The sequence below is a fragment of the Malaya genurostris genome, chromosome 2, assembly GCF_030247185.1.
Source record: "Malaya genurostris strain Urasoe2022 chromosome 2, Malgen_1.1, whole genome shotgun sequence".
NCBI lineage: Eukaryota > Metazoa > Arthropoda > Insecta > Diptera > Culicidae > Malaya > Malaya genurostris.
Window position 1 is genome coordinate 197,480,923 of NC_080571.1, and position 22,567 is coordinate 197,503,489.

At 35.5% G+C, this 22,567-nt stretch overlaps 2 protein-coding genes across 2 annotated transcripts; one reads left to right on the plus strand and one right to left on the minus strand.

Annotated features, from left to right (window-relative positions):
- Nucleotides 1-862: 862 nt before the first annotated feature.
- LOC131426929 (store-operated calcium entry regulator STIMATE-like) lies at nucleotides 863-16,141 on the minus strand. The gene is made up of 6 exons (XM_058589712.1): nucleotides 15,614-16,141; nucleotides 7,542-7,686; nucleotides 7,364-7,485; nucleotides 2,180-2,367; nucleotides 2,012-2,119; nucleotides 863-1,727 (listed from the first exon to the last, which is right to left on the minus strand). Exons 1-6 carry the CDS (start codon nucleotides 15,753-15,755, stop codon nucleotides 1,473-1,475), a joined length of 960 nt encoding a protein of 319 aa, XP_058445695.1. The 5' UTR covers nucleotides 15,756-16,141; the 3' UTR covers nucleotides 863-1,472.
- Nucleotides 16,142-16,312: 171 nt separating this feature from the next.
- LOC131426928 (trichohyalin) lies at nucleotides 16,313-22,308 on the plus strand. Its single transcript, XM_058589711.1, has 7 exons — nucleotides 16,313-16,435; nucleotides 16,493-16,545; nucleotides 16,609-16,785; nucleotides 19,621-19,783; nucleotides 19,843-20,271; nucleotides 21,692-21,778; nucleotides 21,839-22,308. The coding sequence occupies exons 1-7, from the start codon at nucleotides 16,385-16,387 to the stop codon at nucleotides 22,202-22,204; spliced, it is 1,326 nt and encodes a 441-aa protein (XP_058445694.1). The 5' UTR covers nucleotides 16,313-16,384; the 3' UTR covers nucleotides 22,205-22,308.
- Nucleotides 22,309-22,567: the final 259 nt, after the last annotated feature.

A 22,567-nucleotide genomic window follows, 5' to 3' on the forward strand; every position in this document is an offset into this window, starting at 1 on the left:
GATTTTCGACTAGTGCTAGTCTGTGGAAAAAAAAATCACTGTGCAATCCTCAGTTGAAGTATCTCTTGAAACTGCTTTTAAAATAAGTTGCATCTATAGAAATAGAAAATTTCTATGAATATATGTTATTTACTTACGCAATTATTCTTTTCATTTGAGAAAATAATTTTATTAGAGATCGTTAATGCTTTTCTTATGGAACTTCAAGATCCTGCTTCTAATATTGATTTCAATTTAAAATATTTTTTCAGTAAGATTTTTATTATATTGATTTAGATTCCAGAAAGATATTACCATTAATGCTCTAAACCAATAGTACAACACAAGAAAAAAGGAACACTAATCACAAATGGAATGTGAACATTTCGCACAGTAATTGTAGTACCATGCATGGTTTAGTTTCGAAAGTCGGCCACAAGATCCCGATAAGTGAAAAGAAATTACATTCGTTTGTCAAGCAAATGACGATAATTGACAATTTTGCCTTTCTCTTCTACCGTGCGAGCCATTCTTGTTCTGTCGTTCTTTGCTTTCGCTAGATATGAGTTCAGTCAACTTTCGAAAACAGGTTTTTAAACGAAAACTTATAAGCACATGTTATATATTTTGAATGTCGGTTTTTTGAATGCTGCTTTTGGTGATAGGCAATTCGAAAATTGAAATACATGGGTGTGAAAAGGGTGTACTATCAACATGTTGTCGTGTAAAAGTAATTGTTTGATCGTATTCAAACTTAGTTGAATGATCTGGATTCTTTTATCTGCTGCATTATCTTTTGCTAACATTCCATACTTACGTCTTCTTGTCGTTATTTTCTTGTGGATAAATGGATTTTCTTTCATTGAGTTAATCGCGTTTCGAGTTGGAATTGATATTTACTTTATTATATAGTACAAACACTAGTATATCATTTCCGCTGGTAATATAATCCCATATTGATTTGTGTATATATAAAAAATAAAACCGTTCCGAATTGTTTCTCGCATTTTTGATATTACTTTATATTTATTGATTGGTTTAACCTAGCTTATGAGTTATATTCTAACCGTTTGCTCTTCTCGTCTACTTTGCAATATATGTGATCCTGTTCGTTAGTGGTCTTGATTTCGAAATTGATCAGATTTCAATGTCGCATAAGGTAATCACTGTTTACAACTGGATTTTAGTTGATTTGCACAGTTTCTGTGCCCTACTAGAGGCATCCAGTTTTTGGTTTTACCATTTTTCGTAGCAACCAATGTGTAAATATACGTATATAGATATAGACACACAAATATCACAAGTTTTACTCTCAGTGTTTAACAAGAACAAAAATCATACCTAATCTATTGCCTTGCATTTCTATTGGCTCAAACGATGAAGCTGTATGTTCACGGTGCCTTCCATTCTCAGAGCTAATTGATATCTCAGACTATATATCTCTTGCTGACAAGTTATAAAAATTGTTGTAGAAAGCAAACACAAAACCTTCGCTAAATATTGATCACACTAGTTCGCTGTTGGACATTTTGCTTATTGCTAGGTGATGCCGCCGATGAGGTGAGAATGATAGCCTCGTCGCCAATGGCCGCCGCTGACGACGAGGAACAGCCGTTGGATAACTGCATCTGCGACGAGGCAATGACACTGCTTGACGATTTGAAGTTTAATATTTCTTCATCGCCTGATAAAAGAGTATCAGATTCTGAATCATTAGGTTTGGTTTTTTGTATCATTTTGTATTTTACCTGAAAAGGGTGAATCGCAATTTCAATTTAAATGGATTTATCAAATTACGGGCTGCACATTTGTTTAACGTTTAAGGGGAGTGTTTTAAATAGTCTTTTAAGTTGGTCTACAATACTTTACAAACTTATTCGCAAAACGAAACTTGCTAGAAATGATCTACTACAACAGTAACGAAATAACATATAGTAAATATTGTCATGTACAAAGTAAAAGTGGCAAGCTATAGAGACATGGTAGGGAGAGTTTATAACTCATTAGTTTTCTGTTGAAAATGGCCCCTTACTTTTTGCAACAAACTATGTTCCCTGCCGTGGTGATGCGACGGGCCGGTGCTACGTTTTTTTCGAGTGTGCCGCATCAAAAAATTATCCGTTACCCAAAAGATCAAGATCTGAAACGACAAAGAATGTTTAATCATAAGCAGCTACCGTGTATTTCTGAAAGCACCTACATTCACGAAGAAGGGTATCACAAGCATCACCACCGCCAGCTCAATGCGTGGATCCTTGAAAGGGGATAGAACAAAGTTTTTCACATTGTCCCATATATCGAGCTGGATGAACAGTGTCGTTATTAGTTTAACGATTGCCATCAGTCCCACGTAGATCCAGGTTTGGTAGAGCCATGATTTGGGGGCCCCTGTAAAAAAACAGGACGCTTTAAATGAAATCGTTGTCAAAATATTCATAAATTTTTTTATGAAACTTGTATGAGAAAAAAACTATGAAAATTCGCATGAAAAATCGCAGTTTTGAAAATTCGTGTAAAAATCTTTTTTATGCAGTTTTTTCATGCAACGTTTTTAATGCAAAGTGATGCAAATTTCCAAAGTTATACGATTTCTACAAATTTTCAAAACTGTGCGATTTTTTATGCGAATTTTCAAAGTTACGCGTTTTTTCATACAAGTTGTGCGTTTTGTTTTGTCTTAGAAATGCACGAAATGTTTAGATCTGGTTTTATCTCGAAAAAAGTCGACTGTTAGGAACTTAATTTTTGAAATCAATTTTCTGTTGATGCCCTATGTCTTAGAAATGCATGTAAAATGAAGATCTTGTGCAAGTCTCCGAATTGACTTGTTTTTATGTAATTTTTTCTCATGTTGTATGTATCCCTTGTATCAAAAAAATTGAGTGTACTTAGATGTTTAGTTTTTTCCTGAAAACTGTCAGTAGTAGAAAATTGATTACGAATTCATATTTGGGTTTTAGATGAAAAGTTAATTAAATAATTTAAATCCATGTCAAATTTTTTTTTGCTAAATAATTTCACTTTTTTTTTGCTAATAATTTCACAAGAGTGCGCTACACATCAGAACACTGGTACTGTCAAAGATGATGAAATAATGGTATCTTTCGATGTAACCGCTTTGTTCCCAAATGTACCCGTAAAAGACCAGTTAGAAGATTGGTTACTTCAATAATGACTAAGCAATGACTGAGTGGAAACAGAAGCCAAATGAATTAGAAAATCACACTAATTTTTTTGGAAAAAAAGATACGCTCAGAGACAGGACTCGAACCTGTGTTCTTATGCAATCCGTGCATACGCGTTACCATTTTCGCCACCCTGAGCAGTGGTAGACACGAATCTACCACAAGTCCGGGTTTGGTAAGCGTACATCGAACATGGTCTAAATTGTAGCCGTCTCACGACCGGTATCATATATCCAAACATCATCTCTATTCATCAGACAACAAACACTAGCCTTTTCACTCTATACCTATTCTTCCGCTCAAGCACTGAGTAGGAGGTTCTGTATCGATTTCCATTCACGATAACGCGTCGTCCTTCCTCATTTTTAAAGAAATAAGGTTCCATCAGCCCGTAGACCACACTCTTCTCATTTTTGTCGATGGCTTAGCATCGAAAAGAGTGAATGTAGACCGAAATTTGGTAACTACGTTCTTTATGGTGGTCTCAAACGCACGATAAAAAAAAGGTGATCTCAGACGGACGATAAGGTTCACGAAGTGCTCTATAAACAGTTTTAATTTAACATTGATTTTGAAAATAAATTTCCACCATTTGGAAGCGTTGTTCTGGAGTTAACCTATTTATGATGATTCGCCAAACAATACTGAGTATAGGTGTTACTTTACACTGTCAAAACAACTTCCAGACAATAGAGTAATCCCTATTGAAAAAACAACCCTCCTAAAAGAACACCCGTTAAAATGAACAAACATAGGAAATTTATAAACATCTCGAGTTACTAACTGTAATCAAACAGTAAACAATTTGCCTGAACTAGTAGAAAAGAGACAGCACCGCACTTTTCTTCCAACAGATTTAGATCTGATACAAATAACACACCGAAATTCTGGTATCTGTGTCTGTTACCATCTCGTGACATTAATGGCGAAATAGTAAAGACCTTTATATATAATGGAATTATTCATTTCTTTTTTGAATCGAATCGGTTTTGAATGAGGTTTCCTGATTTGGAGTTATGTCAGCTCGGAAAAAAATTCAAATGAAAAGGTTATATCCTGATTCATGATTGTCATATGGCAATAAAGGTCTTTTGGCACAAACACTATTTAGCATAAGGCTTATTCGCTAACATAACAATTGACATCAAATATGAAAATAATTCCCAAAAATCCTAAGTATTCATTTAATGCCCAACGACACAAATCTACAAGTCACCTGGGGAATGTTACACCTGAGCCAATTTCTTCTGTTTGAGTAGACCGGACAAAAGGGGGGAGGATTACAAGTTTACTTGCAAGAGACCATCCCTTCCGATTAGCCATTAAGGTCTGAGAACAGAGGGCCACGTGTTGAGTTTTAAATCGACCACGTGGCTCGCTCAATTCCCTTTGCGCATCGTATTTCTCTTGTACTCTCTCGTATATGAGCAAACTGTACCGGGTTGCCAGCATTTCATTATTTTGATGAGAAGTTTTATCACATTAATCTATCGTATGGGTTGAACATTACATAGATTCCAATGAACAATGAAAAAATATTGCGAAACAAAAAATGTCAATGAAACGTCTTAAACGCAGGTTATAACGTCTGTGTGTTTGGCAGCCTTGTCGAGTCAATTTTATTTCTCTCTCCTTTTTCAGGATGCTATCAGGAAACCAAAGCGAAAAAAATGGCGGATGCATTGAAACTGACTTTGTTTCACAGGAAAATACAAGACTTTATTTTTATCGCGATAACATATATGTTTTTATGTACTAATCGCATCTAAACTAAATCAACTAGACTTTGTCATGGTAGATTTATGATACAAGCCTTCAAAGCCGAGATATTTGATGAACAAGTAGAGGTATGCATTTCCGAGCGTTCCAATTTTCAGCAGTTCTTCAGTCAGAAAAAAATACAACACGGCCGCTAAACTCAATGAATCATTCTGAAAATTTCACAGAATATTCTCAACTAAATTTCGAAGACGTTGTTAGGTGGGTTTTTCTATATTCTGCACCGTTCCCAAGAAAATTAAATTTGAAACGGGAAAATGGCAAAAAACCTACCACTTTACGGTACTGTATTCAGTCCTTAAACGACTCAGACTACTTCACCTCGGCGTGGCGTTTTCTTGTAAATACAGCAAGCAAAATGAGGGACGGGAGTGAGAAATGGATTTATTTTGAACAGAAATGGATTTGCAAAAAATCATGAGTCGATCTTGGTAAAAAAACTATGGTGGGATCAAAAAGGTGTCTTGTATTACGAGCTTCTCAAACAAGCAATAACTGTAAATACTAATAGCTACCGACAGAAATTGAATCATGACCACAACACTCCAATAGACATGAGTAAGCCATCTCGCAGCACGACTACTTCCCCGCACACACAGTGAAAGCGATCAAAATATGATTTCTGAACTTATGTCCCATACACCAAACTCCTCAGACTTGGTCCTTTCCTACTATCATTTTGACATATCGATGTCTCATGTACTTGCTGAGCAGCACTCCTTTGGTTATGAATATGTGATGAACGGTACATTCGACGTGATATTCGTGATATTCATGATATTCACGGTAAACCTGGTACACCACAACGGTTTTATAACTTAACTGAGAGTAAACCGCACAAACGGGTGAACTATTGGTTTGTATGCGAGAGACCACCGCTTCCGACGGCGAGTCGATGGTCGACTCGATTGCTTTATACTATCGAGCCTTTTTGACATCGTTTATGCAACTGCGTTACCTTACGACCGTATTTTAGGCTCTATGACTAAACCATGCCAAATGGTATTATGCCCAACAACCTTTGTACCAAATAACCATATGCAGATATGTTGCTGTCAAATTGTATCGTTTTATGTCAAATAGTTTTATGCCAAACGGCTTTATTCCAAATGATTTTATGTCAAACAGGTTGCCCCCAAATGCCTAGCGAACTTTGGCGAAATGGCCAAACACCGAACGGTATCGGATTTCTTAATCTCAAAAGGGGACAACATTCCAAAACAGTGCAGATATTATTTACTGGTTTGAATGTTTCAGAGCCCACCAAAGTCACATTGGCCACATTGTTTTTTGATAATCGGTTCCGGAAGAAGAAAATACGACTTCAGTAAATCTAAGTTAAAATGAAAATTGTATTTTCATAAACTGCTGGTGAAATTCATACGTTTTATCTTTAATTTAATATTTATCATATTTATGAAATATTTATTTGCTTTATACAAGGGTTAAATTCTTTGAAAAAACCCACAGTATCATTTTTTGGGAAAAGAAATCATTAAACAGGTTGGTATCTATAAGAATTAGTTGTTCATTAGTTTTATCTGATATTGGTAATCTTGGTGTTATTGGGACTCGTGGGTCTTAAAAAAATTCAAAGCAGAATTCTTGGGTTTAACCTTCACGAGTTTAAGTTTAGTAGACAAACGTGCATATTTTCCTTGAAATCCGTAAATAAATAAATAAGTGATTTGAAAATTAAATACAATAAATCGTCGCGAAGCAACCAAAATAAAATGGATAGCTACTACAGTTGAAAAGCAAACGAGGGACTGAATGAATTCTATTTATTTATTTAGAGGCTTCAATCTAGAATATCGTTTGCATGTTACGATCGTCTACACAAATTGGCAGTTTGCTAAGTGAGGCGTCGATAATAATTGCTAAACACATAGCAAAAGCAGCGTGCTGCATATAAACGTTCCCAAGTGTTTGTAGGTGTTTCAATTAGTGTTTTCTTGCCTCTCCTATCTCTTCATTCGTTAATGTATGCGTAGTACAGGGTGAATGGTTATTGCTCGAAAAATTCAAGAGCGTAGTTTACTGAAATCGATTTTTATTCTTCAACAACGAACCATTCAATCATGCATTTAAAAAGACCATTGAAAACTGAAATTGAAAATTCAATATTTTAGGAATGTGCGATACGGAAACAGAATAAGTTTCTTTTTCTGCTTTTCAAATCTTCGGAAGGATTTTCAATTATACAGTTTTGAAAATTTTATCAAATTTTCAAGACACTCTGTATATCAACAGCATATGAAGACAAACTGTTTAATGGCTTATATGCGATAAACCAAATAAGTGCTATCGGTAGACGCAAGTAAATAGGTAACGTCTGGTAGAATAAATGAGGCACAATGTTGATCAGCTGATTCATTGTGGAAGGTTCATTTGTTTTCACTATCATCGAATAGACTTACCGTACTCGCCAAAGTTGATCGCGTCCCACTTCTTCTTACGGGCTAAATACTGACAGGTTTTGATTCCAATGTAGATGATGAATAAACCAATCGTGGAATCCAACAAAAAGTTGATAATATACCTGGAAACGAAATGGTTAGGCAAATGTATATTTTATGTTTTTGAAACTGCATTTACCAGGTACAGGGATCCCCCTGGAACAAAGGGGCTAAATACACATTAGTCATGTGAATCACTAAGGCTCCAATTCCTTGCTTCGATGTGTCGTACCACCATGTTTCCCAGGAACGTCTGTTGTATAATGGCTCGCAGAATCTCTTTCCTGTAGGAATAATAAGACAAACCATGTTTTAAATTTATGATTACAATTATTTTAATATGAAAATACTGTTACGCACAGAGAAATGTTAATTAGATTAGAATAAAAATATTAGAAACCTTATTGGAATTCGATATGATCGGGGTTATAATATTTTTTGTTGTTTCAATTGCCGTCATTCGCCTGTCGTGTCTGCAAAATGTCACGGACTTGGGAATTGAACCCAGGTAGAATTCATGTTAAATCTGTCCCCGTGCCTTATTTGATCGTTCAATTGTTTGACTATGATAAGCATTAAGGAAGGAACTTTATAATTATCGTGATGTAACTAGATAGCGATGGCTGTCTTTGGATCACGAAATACGCAAATTTTCACCGCACGACCACGAAACGACGTGTTCACTCGTTGAGAGTTTCGCCGTAAGTGGAGTGCCTCTCATATTCATGATAAGAGAAGTACTTCAGAAGTGTCGTAGAGTCTCGTAGATGACCAGGGCAAGGTGATTCGAAGAGCTAGGATTGACGATCTTCCGAAAGACCGTCTTTTGGCTTCGCTGACGATGTTGATATTGTGATACGTAATATTGAGAAGATGACGGAAACATTCATCTCTGTAGGCCCATATGGCATACCAGCAGTCATCTTAAGGAAATGTCCAACCGCGTTAATCGCATCCCTTTGCGTTCCACTGTTACCAATCTCTTATCCTTTACATCTTACGTGACCAACGCCATGTCAAACGATTTACAGACGGACGTCATCTACATCGATTTTTCTTCTGCCTTCGATAAAATAAACCATGATATCACACTTGTAAAATTGAATCGACTTGGTTTTAGTACAAACGTCCTTCGATAAATCGTATACCAGGAATCGTCTTCTTGTTGTTAAAATTAAGGATTATGTTTCGGAAGAATTCATTGCAACATCTGGAATTCCACCGAGGAGCCATCTCGGGCCTTTGATCTTCTTGCTGTACTCTAACGACGTTAGTTTTTTATGGAAGAACCGCTGATATCTTTCGCAGATGAAGTTTACCATGTTATTCGCAACTCAGAGAATACGACGTTCCTTCAGCGACAATTGATAATCTTTGCGGATTGGTGACCGGATCACATGACCGTTAATCCAGATAAATGCTCGATCGTTAAGTTTACGAGAGAAAAACTGCCTTTAGCGCTTCGCCGTGGTCAGATGAAGTTCGCTGCCTATCCCGGGGTTTACGCACTTTACCCAAAATTACGAGAGAACGGGGAAGAAAACGGAAATTCCTAGAACATACGATTCTAGATAATTAATTTTTCTATCAATTCGTATATAAATTGTGCCTGATAAACGTTTTTATCGAAAGATTTCGTGCGAGGTGCAACAATAAATGAGTTTTTTCTTATTCTTTCGCATACTCACAATGTCAACACACAAGAAAATAAAATGTTTAAAAAACTCGCACGAAATCTCGCGAAAGAAACGCTTTCGAACTGATATTTTTCGCCAAATGCATAGTAAAATCATTTATCTACAATCGTATGTTTTTGATTTTGCGTGAATCGGGTTAGTATTGGAGAAATTCACAATTTAAGGTGAAGCAAGACTAAGCATTGAGTTGTCTCACTTCGACCTGACTACGGCGAAGCGCTACCTTAAGATTCAAGCAATATATTGAGGAAATCATGATTGGCAGATCAACGTGCATCAAGGATCTTGGAGTATTTCTTGGTGAAAAGTTAATCTTCAAGCAACACACCAACCATGCGCTAACAGGACTGGGAAAATTAAGTAAAAAAATTGTCAAATAGAAATCACTGCTGAAGAAGATTGCTTGTGATCTGCCTCGATAAACACAGAAAGAAATAATGAAATTTACACGACATGTGAATCATTAGTAACATGGAATAGACATGGGTTGAATCGAAATTTTGATTGAAAACTTTCATCGATGCAAAACTAAATCGGATTGCATTTAATTTTCAATTATTATAACCGTATAACCAATTAACGCTTAGTTTGCGATTAAATTATATTGAAACCTACAGAATTGTAAAGTAATTTTATGTTTAATTACCTGCTCCAAATATGTGCATGAAAATCGATGTAAATTCACAAAATATTTTTATCTGTGAAGAGCAATTGAACAGTGATCTGTAAATCACATCGATCAAAATCGGTACTGACCTATCGTCACACAAAATCGGTAGTGATTTTGAACTCACGTTAGACCAATCATTGGATAATTCGATCAGCTTTGAGCATTGTGGAAAATAATCACATATGAGCAAGAATAGACATGAGTGCCGATTGATTTACGTCTAAAATCGTTGATCCCCCGATCAACTTGAAAAATTTAATTTTGATAAAATATGTGATCTGTGACACACAATCTGTGTAGCAAAGTATAAAATCTGTGTTTTTACAGAAAAATCTTGTGAATTTGCTAGCTCTGCCGATGAAGGGTGTGAAAATTAGTGACAACAGTAATCCTACAGGAATTTATAACTAAGAATAGCACGTGTCAATGAGACTTCTAAAATCATGGAAAATTGCCAATTCTCAATAAAATGAATACAAGGTGAAGGGAAATGGATGCTAGATGAAGGTTTTATGAGAAATAATAGGTTTGGATCGTAATCACATTAATATTGTTAATTTGACGGCTTTCACCACGCAATAACAATACGTTAAGCAAAATTAGTTTAAAAAAATTTCACACCAAATAGTGATTATAACTACAAAAGACTTTGTTTTACTTCCAGCTAGTTGATGCTGATGATGATGTTCATGTACTATTTTGATTAGCCCCAATAAAACGCTATTTGACATAAATTTAATTTATAGAAGTAACAGAAGCGCAGGGTTTGGCATGTTTCAAACACACAGCAGGAGCAGCGTTTGAATTGACGTAGCAAAACCTGCACTCCTGTTACTTCTGTGTAGGGTGAATTAATCAGGTGCATAACATGCTTTGTGATTGAACATGTTTTTCTTATCATTATAATGATTATTAATCACAGCATATATGTTAATATAATTTGCAGCTTTCATCGATGATATTACTCCACCAGCACGGTATTGCTGAATAAATTGACCAAATGAACTCATTTAAATTCTTTCCTTCTTTCTGACATACTTCCAGTAAATCGGCTATGATTTTTCTCAATCGATTGATACACCAAAGCTCATATGAATTGACTAAAATTAGCAATGCATTACTTTAGTTGAACCGTTTGAAGGCATCATCTTTCATCGATATTCATATGAAAAATTTAATAATATCGCAAATTTACTCGCCTCTCTGTGTACTGATCCGGTTGGAACAAGAGGAAGTGGAGCGCAGCGATTAAAGTGGATCGATCAATTGGATCGATGATCTACAGGGTATGCCATTTAAAGTCGATGCATCGGGAAACACAATAACTTTTGACAGAATTGTCATATCGACTAATGACATACCGCGTTGAAAGCATAATTCCAAGGCAATTTTACCATGGGCATCTCTTTTGGATAATGTAACTGATGTCAATGTAGCGGTAGAAAAGCTTAAATATGTGCTGCAATATTTGTTTGATCTACATGTACCAGCTTCACGACCTCGCTCAATTCCACCTTGGTCAAATCGGCACCTTCGTGCACTGAAACGCGTAAGAGCAGCTGCACTTTGGCACAAATCGACGCAATCCTATAACTAAGCACGAATTCACTCTCGCAGGCAACAACTGTTTTATTCTAGACATGTTTTACAGACACAAACCGATCTTAAACAAAATTTAAAACGTTTCTGGTCTTTCGTGAATGGTAAACGCAAGAAGGTAGGTCTCCCTTCTACTATGTTCAAATTCATCTAGTGTATTTTGCAACTTGTTCGCTAAACACTTTTCAAGTGTTTTCGAAACAACTTAATTTGATCCAGCTCAGTTGGAATTCGACCTCAAAGATGTTCCTTGCGATATTATAAGTCTTGGTAACATCCAAATTCCATGCAAAGAAATAATTTTTGCTTTGCAAAAACTGAAGTCATCCACATCAACTGACCCAGATGGTATTCCTGCTATTATACTCAAACGATGCGCTGTATGTTCTTCTAAAGATAATCTTCAATAAGTCTTTGTCTCAAGAAATATTTCCACAATGTTGGAAAAAAATCGTACGTTCCCTTTGTTTAAGAAAGGAAATAAGCAGGATGTAACAAATTACCGTTTAGAAAAAAAAAAACAAATCATACATATCGACCGATCAACATGGGTTTTCCCCGGTAGATCAACAGCTACGAATTTAGTTCAGTTTACGTCGCACTGCATCAGAAACATTGAGGATGGAGCACAGGTTGATACAGTTTATACAGACCTTAAAGCAGCCTTCGATCGTGTTGACCATACTCTTAAATTGGCTCAAATCGTATCTTGTTGGAAGTTCACTTTCTGTTAAGCTTGAAAATTGTGAATCAAATAGTTTCTCGAATCTGTCGAGTCTGCCTCAAGGTAGCAATCTCGGTCCTGTGCTATTTTCTTTGTTCTACAACGACATCTGTTTTGTCTTGCCACCAGGTTGTATGCCTGTTTCTGCAGACGATCTCAAGGTATTTCGCATCCTTAGATCTGAAGAGAGGACTGCACGGTCTTACAACGACAAGTTGATGTCTTCAGCGATTAGTGTACGCGTAACAGATTGACGCTTAGTATATCGAAATGCTCCGTTATTTCATTCACGCGCAGGAAAGAACCTATTTTTGTAGAATTCCTTGAGAGAGTATCAAATGTAAGGGACTTAGGTGTAGTACTTGATTCTCAGATGTCGTTCAGAGACCACTACTCCCATATCATTGCACAAGCTAATCGCAATCTTGGATTTATTTTTAAAATAGCAAAAGTATTTACTGACCCTTACTACCACAGATCATTGTATTTCGTTGTCGATTACTGGGTATGGACACACTTAAAAAGGAGAAATATTTCCAGAGCTGTATCTATAGATGTACTATTGATGGAACAAATTGACGCTCCTAATATCCTTTCTCAAGTGTATATCAATCTATCACCTAGAACTTTAAGATCGCGGAACTTTTTAAGACTTGATTATCAACGTACTGACTATGGACAAAATGAAATAATTAGGGGATTGTGTAATAGTTTTAACAGTGACTATGAATGTTTTCATTTTTTCCATTTAGTGTGATGTTTTTAAAGATATACTAAGAAGATTAATGTAATGTATAAGTGTAAGCCCACAAAGTAATATGAAAATGTTTGTGTTATTGTATTATTGTCAACCGTCTGAAAAGATGAAGGGGTTTTTACGCCCAATTTGACGATTGAATTATCCTCAACTGGGATTTTCCCCTCCCAATGCTTCATGGGGACTATAATAGGTCAGATAAAGGAATAAGAATAATATTATTAAAATAACTTCTACAAAATCATCACGTCCAGACAAGGCGCATTGGTAATAAGCAGAATTGTCGGTACTATGCCACTCAAAACCCTCACCCTTCTACGCCACGGAAAACCCTCAGAGGAACAGACTCTATACGACCAAAAAGTTACAGTTTGGTGTAGTGTTTGCGTGGATATAGAGATTAGTCTCTATTTTTTCAATAGGACGGTGCAACATGCCCCATAGCTCGACTAACAATCGTTTTTTTTTACTGGTCCCCGAGATAACCCGATTTGACGCCACCCGACTTTTTTTGTGGAGCTATATAGAATCCAACGCTCATAAGCCAAGAACCATTGTTCAACTCCAAGACCGATACATTGGTCACAACGATAAAAAACCTTTTTTAATCCACCTAGTGGTGTAATGATGCCTTTCTCATATTAATCATACTATCATGTATAATACTGTGGTATTCTTCAAAATAATTTTCTTCGATTCTTAAAAGAATAACCGAAATCGGTTTGTTTGACCGTCTACTGATAAAAACTATCAATTGAAAAAGATTTGAGGTTGATTTAGAAATTTTTTAAAGGTTTTTTCCCATTTTCAGTGATGGTATACAATTTTTAACACATTTTACCCTATATTTCCGGATCCGGAAGTCGGATCCGCATGAAATTCAGGAATTACGCGTGGGACCACAGGACCTTTCATTTGAATCTAAGTTTGTGAAAATCGGTCGCGCCATCTATGAGAAAAATTAGAACACATATTTTCTTTTTTTTGTACATTTTACCCCATAACTCCCAAACCGAAAGTCGGATCCAAATAATATTCAGGAATTTTATATGGGACCACAAGACCTTTCATTTGAATCTAAGTTTGTGAATATCTCCTTGAACCAAAATAAATTATAATCGAAATGAAAATAAATAAAAATGTTTTTTCATCTATTTTGTTCAGAAACAAATGCTTCAACTTTAAATGGCACACTCTGTATAATGCCCTGTACGTACGCTAGATACAGAGGACAGGAATACCTCTACACTTGGAATTTTTATTCCAAAATAGATGGAATTTTTATTCCAAAATAGATTTTTTTATTCCAAAATAGATTTTAGAAATTTCGCGAAATGGTTTAATAATAAAAATATTTTCGAGAAGGGCTCTGTTTTTACGTGACGTCAAATAGGCTGTCTTGATGGCCTCAAAACAGCAACTTATAACATTTTGAATGTTATTTCATGTCGAATTAACAACGGAACGAATCAACGGAAAAAAATCGTTATGTTCTTTGGGATCCGTTTCGGATCCTTAGAAGTACCAAATTGTAGACTTTACTCCGATATCGAACAATGTTCGGTGCATTTTTGTTCAGTCTCGCACGACACGCGTTAGAGTAAGGGTCGTGCGTGTTTGATTGAAATGCGAAGTCTGGTGACCTTCGTAACTAGAAGAATTTGAACACCTCTTCAATTTCATAAGATAATTTTCCAATTTAAATTAGAAAGACTAGTAACGCAATGAGAAATTTTTCTCATTGCGTTACTAGTCTTTCTAATTTTGCTTTTATCTGAATCGTAAGCGTGTAAAATCATAACGCGGCTACGAACCGTTACGTTACAATTATATACCAAGCGTACAAATCTTGATATCCCGATCGCGTCAGCAAGCGAAACCTAATACAAGAAACACAATTTGCATACATTAGGGCTATTGATATAATTTTTCCGATACAAGCTAAAAGCAAATTGAAATGAACCGAGTCTATGTTTTCGGTTCGCGTTATGTACAAATTAATTCCGATTTTTTTTGACTGATATGATATGGGACAGACAAGAATTGATTTTTCACATTTTTTTCTGAGCTAACTCAAACTTTTCATAGTAATTTCTAAAAGAATATTCAGATTAGACTTCATCCATTAAGCTAACTCAAAAATGGTAAAATTTGATAGCGGGTGTAACCTAGGCAACACTTGTACAATGCTGCACTAATAACAAATGCGAATAAGAATCGTTTTAGTTTAGGTCTTGAACATAAGACAACTAGTTTGCGAGGTCAGCGCCTTATACTTCCACTCGCCTTAGTTTGGTTGGACTCTAATTAAGTATGGTTACTAGCATTTTGTAAACGGGTCGAACGTACGAGCACTGAACCAGGTGAAAACATTATGCTTTTCTAGTAATATACGTGATATTTGTGTAATTTGAACTATTCTCCTAGTTTTTTTTCGTTTTGTTAAATTCAAAGCTATACCATGTTACAGCACACATATAATGTTAGAGTTAAGCTATTAATGATTAATTGTACTGATTTCACCTTTCACTGAGTAAGCTACTAAATGAATGAATGTTAAAACAAGCGATATAAAGTTTGTACGTCTTAATTGTATTCATTGTAATACTTTATTTCGATTTTTTAAATTTTAAAACACAATACGTTTCGAATACATAAAGCATCGAATTTTACCAATTATAGGTAGTTCAATTTATTCCAATTATTTACAAATGAAACACTGTGTTTTACATCAATTCCATGGAAACTAGACACTCCTACTTACCGATTAGGCAGGTGAACGCTAGCGTTGCTAGAATGCCTTGTAGAAACCAACCAAAAAAATCGGTCAACGCATCCTTGCTGCAGTGAAGAGTGGACCATTCAGCGCTATCTTCGTCAGTAGCTATGAGCGTCGAGGTATTCATTTGATATTACGTTTTTGTTGTTGAAACTGCACGCCTGTGTGAACGCTTACGAGACTCTTATTATGTATGCACCATGTAAATATGCAGTTAGATAATTTTCCTTCGACACTCATTCGGCAGACTATTTTGCCTTCTTTTCCAATATTTTTCAGTCGAATCTTCGTCAGGTTTGAGCACAAAAAGCAACAAAAACGAACCAAAGAACGCAGTAGCAATTTTCTATAAGGATGTCAATGGCAGTTGGTTGGCGAATATAAACTTTGCAAATGCAGAATGAATATGGCAAACTAGAGAAGAACCTTTTGGGGTTCTTGTTTTAACACTATTGTTTTGCTCGTAATTATTTTTATTTCTTCGCGAACCTAACTTGGTCACAGTCATAGCACAGAAGCACAAAATCGTAGACGTCACACTTGTCGCTCATTGAGTTGTCAAATTTGGTGAATAGGTATCGAATTGTTTACCACGATTGATATAATTTGCTGCATGGGAAAGTTGAAACGGAAAACAGGTTCATTTCTCGATACTATGGTGACTGAAGAAATTCGAAGCGTAGCAACAGAAGTAAACAGCTTGAACATTTTCAAGATTTTTATATAAATGAAATCAGTTATTTCATTTAGTAGAAAATGAACATATTTTACCCAGAAATTAATATTAAATATGAAGTTGAAAAATTAGTAAGTCATTTCAATCTCATTCTAAGAATAACATTTAAGTACTTCATAATATTTCAGATGCATGCCGCCGATCAGGCTTATGAACAGCACATGATAGAAGAACAGAAGAGGTGTAGAAAAAAAATCTCTCATATACAACTAATGAAATGTTTTTCATGATTTTATTGTTGTAGATTGAAGGCTTTACAGGAAGCTGAAGAAATTCAAAAACAGCAGGAAGCTTTAGAAAAACTAAGGGAACAACAGCACGAACGATTGCGGGAAAAGCAAAATGCACTGTTAGCTGCCAAACAGGATAAAGAGCGCCAACGAGAGGAATTTATAAAAAGCAAGATGATTCAGATGAAAATGTATGTAGAAATTACTTTAGCGTATCATTATACGATTAGGGATGTCGGATTTTTCGAATTACTCGTTTATTCAATTGAACAATCCAATCAGCGTGGTTACCACGAGATAGCGTTATGGTGATTGTTTTGACATATTCCATGTATTTAGAAAATTTTTTGACGAATTTTTCAATTTACTTGAGTTTGAAAGAATGCAGATGGCAAAACCTTACAAATATGGGTAAGAAAAACGATTATTCACGTCTTGTCATCAAACATATGATTTCAAATTGTCCTATACTCTTGACAATCTCGGATGAAATTTGAAATTTTCAGTTCACATACAGATTTGATTTAGATGATAGAACATTAGTAAATAGACTAGTCATAAAACTTTTGATCATAATTTATCAATTAATCTCAAAATCCAACCCAAAAAACAAAGAATATCCCAGATATGAAAACAGTACCCAACCTCATTTCTTCGAATTTGGTATTTCATGTTACGATTTCTCCATAAATATCAATCAAACATACCACGGAAAGTTACTGAATCATTAATGATCGATTTTTTTACCAAATTTTCACACGCTTTTGTATGTTAGTATTCGATTCAGAGGAAAAATAAATAAAAACCCTGCATTTTGTTCGAATCTTCAAGCAAAATCTGAAAATTATCACCATCGCTTAGTTCAAAGCTGGCCACTCGGGCAGCGCAGCGATCGCAAAAGAGTTGGTTGGATTCTTCAATACTCGAGTAAAAATTTCAAACTAATCGATTCAATTTTAATATTAGATTATTAACTTAATCGATTAGTTTAGAAACTATACTCGATTATTGATTAATCGCCCAACTAACCAAAAGTTCGGATAAAAGGGACTGATTTGGCTTAAGCAGCTCTCAAAGTTAATCAATAGCATTCTAAGCAGCCCATTTTTTAAGTAATTATCCACACTTGAAAGTTCACGCGACGCAGCGGAACGAACTTCTAAGCTGCTTCTAGAATACATTGTTCAGCTTCTATGCAGCGAAAAAGTTCACGCGGAACTTGTTCTGTACTTTCAAGTTGCTAAAAGTACCACGTGCACTCTTAAGCAGCGAGAAAGTTCACGCGGAACTTGTTCTGTATTTCGAACTGTCAAAAATTGCCACGTTTTTTCTTAAGCAGCTAGAAAGTTCACGCGGAATTTAATCTGTACTTTCAAGTTCTCAAAAGTTCCGCGTGTAATTTTAAGCAGCAAGAAAATTGACTTTTTAAGTAATTGTGGAACTTCTGGTTGCTTGGGCGAGTAATTAAAAAAATCTAACATCAATAATTGCGACTTGACAATTCGACATGGTGTCGTTCATAATATCACGAAGGAATGGTGATATACGTTGACATTAAATTGTATGGGATATCAAGTATAACAGCATATCGCCTTACTTTCAGTGCTAATGTTCAGTATAATACTCTTTTCGAGTGGTTTCCGAGATGAGTTTTATCACTTCTCAATAGTAGTTAGATTGGTAGCACAGTTTCCTGGATTGTAGAAAATTTGTAGGATAAAGTTCTGCCATATGAGATATTGAAAAAAATGTGTATAAAGTGTATAAAAAAACGATTCAAATGTTATTTTAGAAGTTTTTATTTTTTGTGCTATAAAAAACAAATCTGTACTATTTAATGAAATACAGCCGGAGTTTCGTTGGTTTGAGTGTTCACGTTAGTATGATTCAATAAAAAAACTGCTATGTCCAAATATACATATTCACTCACCCCTACTCAGTTGCACGAAATGTGTTTGAACCAAAATTGAGAAGCAGCACATCAAAATGATGGATACGATATCTGATAAAAGTGTTTCTGATTTTAAGTGACATCCGTCGTATTGCAGATTGCTTCCAAAGCTGAACTTTTGACACAAATTCTTAACAACCGTTTTTTTTTTTGCAAAACGTGGCAACTATAAGTTTATTCCGACCCAAATAATTTTCATTCATTCATTGATAATTTTTTCTGTTGCTTTTTTTAGGTACAGTCTTTAGGTAACTCTTTTCATTCTGAAATAATTTCATTTTATCAACAGTCAAAATTCGTCTATGTGTGGTTAGATTTGCCTCTTAGCATCACCTCACTGGAAATGTCGTCAGCTGATGACACAGCCGAGGATCATTTGTTTCCATTGTGAAGCACAATATGGGGTGCAGTGGGGCACAGAGTGGCATAGTCAATTGTCATTTCGATTTTTGCAAACTCAAAACCGTTTGTAATAAGCAGTTCACTCGGCTCACCTGTACATACATTTTTGAAATCTATTGAATTTACTCCCGTTGATGAGCTTTATGGGTGCTGTTTTTCTTTTTATAAAACTTTCAATAAAAGTCTATAAATTTGAGTTGTATGTGAATCTTTTCTAAGGAAAAAGTAATATTCAAGAGGCGGTCGCTTAGAACATTGTGTTAAACGCACATGTCTACTGCTGTCATATTGCTTAGGCATAAATTATTCCCATACTGAAGCGCAATGCTTAGTGCTCTGGGGCAAATATTACAACAATATCTGCGATATTTTCGAATGGATCAAGAATACAATTTCTCATTTCGGTTTCGCAGGCACAAAACCGTTTCTGTTAGGCGATTCACCTTTGGTAGTATCACAGGCACAGCCTGTGTGAATGTATATTGAACTACAGTGTTGACTTGTAGCCAGTTGAATCTTTTAAAAGATCAGCGAACTCAATTCTCTCATGGTAAGCAAGAACAATTCACAACTCCAGTGCTAGAGAATAGAGAGCTTTCAAATAAATTTCGTTATTGTTCAACGTTTGACATACGGTTCAAGTGCACAATCCTGTTTCTTTTTTTCTTCACAGTAATAACTGCGATGAAATTCGGACTTTTATTCAGCAAAAATATCTCGAAGAGTCTAAAAGATGCCAGCTTATTCAGATGCAGGACAAACAGAAACAAAATTTATTGGCATTGGATGAGGATCGTGTTTGGCAAGAAGTGCATCAGAAAAACTACGCTCTTCAGGTTTTTTAGTTCACTGGTTGATATAATAAGTATCTGTTGAGTTCAATTTCACATTTCAGCTTAATCGCGAATTGGAAGCGAAAAGAAAACGTGCATTGATGCAAGAAAAAACTCTATTGGATATTCAGCAGCAAATCAAAGAACGATCCCTCAAAGCTGAACAGGAAAAGTTGGAACTTCGAGAGGCTCAGTGCACTTCTTTACCATTTCCTGATCATGATTGTAAACTGAAGCAAATTACAAAAACTGAGCTAGCTGAAAAACTTCGGGAACAGATGGCTGCCAGTAGAGCATTACTGAAAAAACGAGAAGACCAGGAACGTGAGGTAGTGAAAACGCTGAATGAAGGTATGCAACGAGATTTAGATAGTGAAAAGGCGGAACGCGAAAAACAGAAACGAATTCTAAAAGAGCAAATAGATCAATACTATAAGTACTCCAAACAAGTGGAGAAAGAGCGTCAAATTGAGGATGCTAAAATGGATAAGGTAAGGATCGTTCATAAATCTAAATAAATTAAAACAAATTCTGATGATATCTACTGTAATTTGCATGCGGCTAGCAAATGCGATTGTTTGAATTTATACCCACTTTGTGATCTAATGTTTCTCGGTTCAAGTCATCGCTATCTCGCTATCAGTATTTTTTTAAATTTCAATGAATATCATGTCAAGAAATTTTCCAATCATACAATATTACATGATTTTGCACGTAAAATTTGCCTTTACTGCGACGCTCCATTGATGTGCATCTTATAAGATGTAAAATCACAAAGTTTTTTCGAACTGTGTATGAATTATTTATTTTTACATTGAAGCATGTAATTTCACGAGACTACTTGTCACATACATTAGATGTTTTTTTTCAAGAGATGTTTCTGCAAACAGAGTTCATCATCAAAACTATAGCGTCATTTTTTCGCAGTAACATTCCGTTTCAAAAACTATTGCTGATTTGTCAATCGCAAGTTAGTGTCATAAACATTTAGTGAAATGAACATATCGAAATTCTTGCGAAGTAAAGAGCATTTGCGAGAAGTGTTGATTCATTGCTTTGTATTGAAAAAAGAATGCAGCTGTATCCCATCGAATTCTTGTTTTACCTTACGGCAGACCCTGTCAGTTTGGAGCGAAATCAATCTTCTGCTCAGCAACGCCATCGCACGACATCACATCATGTGAATTGTATGGGTGCGGAGTGCTGCTATTTTGGCGCGCACGAATTTAACATTTTTCTCCCCTACTTCTATATACAAGATTCGATGCGGATTCGCCTGAGGGCACCATGCTCGCAAAAAACGTTGTTGCCAATGATTTGTTCGGGAAAAGTGGCAGTTGGATATCTCTACCGGTCGCAACTTGGTTGATTTATATAATTTTATAGTGGGAATTTCACGGAGAAAGACGAGAGACGGACAGGTAAAAAATAGGAAAATGTCTAATCATAAGGATTGTTGAAGTAAGACAATATCTGAAATCAAAATCAAATGGCGGAAAGGTTAAGTTATAGTTTCCAAGCCAATTCTGATTGTCTACTCGTCATAGGAAAGATTCAAAAGGTGGGAAAGTGAGCTCGTGAGCTGAAGGACATACAGCGAAAAACGATGAGCGAAATTGGCCTACTCAATATGAAATATGGTTTTCTGTTTATGATCGTGATAAAAAATGAAAAATGAGGTCATTACGAGAATCCATCGACATCAACTGCAAACCCCAATCGCTTCGTATAGAAAACGACGGAGGTTTGCGCTTAACAATGGCATAAGCTTCTAGTTTTGAGTAGAACGAGTAGACGTGTGGATTACGTGTGGAACGTATTTTAATGCACGCTTATTTCATTTCTCGGAGTCCTGATTTTAAAATATTCATACTTTTGTTTTTAATAAAAATATTTTATGGCATTTTCTAGTTAATCCAAGAGATTCAACAGAAGAGTGAAAAAGCTGTTCATGATTCTAGAAAAAAGATCATGCAAAAACGCTGGAGTCTTGCTGATGTGAGATAAAATTTAACCATATATTATATCTTATGAGAAGGTGTTTTTACATCATTTCAGAAAGTATACGAAACTCAACGACTTCAAATCGCGGAAATGGAAGATCAACGTCGTCGCTTACGCGAAGAGGAATTACAAGAGGGAATGCGTGAGCGTGAAATTTACGAACAACATAACAAGGCTTCTATCGAAGCGGATAAGTTAGCCAAACTAGAAGTGAAGAAGTATCGGGAAACGCTCAATGAACAAATAAAATCGTTATCTTTGGAAAAGGAACGTCATAAATATCACAATCAAACACAATCAAATAAATTGATTGAAGCCAGCAATCAAGAACTCAATTTCGTGCAGACATACGTTAAAGGATCCTTCGAAAATCATTTTAAGAAGCATCCAAATTTGTTGTTACTGAGAAATAAGAATTAAGCGTATGGGTAACTTTCATAATGTATTTTCGCTCTCAGGGTTTTAAATCTATATATTGCAATTTTAAACGAAATTTACCGAAACAATAAAAGGATAAAACAAAATAAAATTTATCGTAACAATAAAATGATTCAAGTGAAAGGAAGAATACAAATGTATTTACGATTGCTGAATTTGGTATAGATTAGATCCCAATACTGTTATTATCGTCTTCGGTATCAGAATCGTGGTACATAAATGACATGTATGACTCAACGTTGTTGTTCACGGACGCAAAAAAGCTATTGAAATCCATAAGAAACGCTTATGATATTTCGCTACAAGTTTCCCATATGGAAATCATAAGTCAATCTTATGATCTTC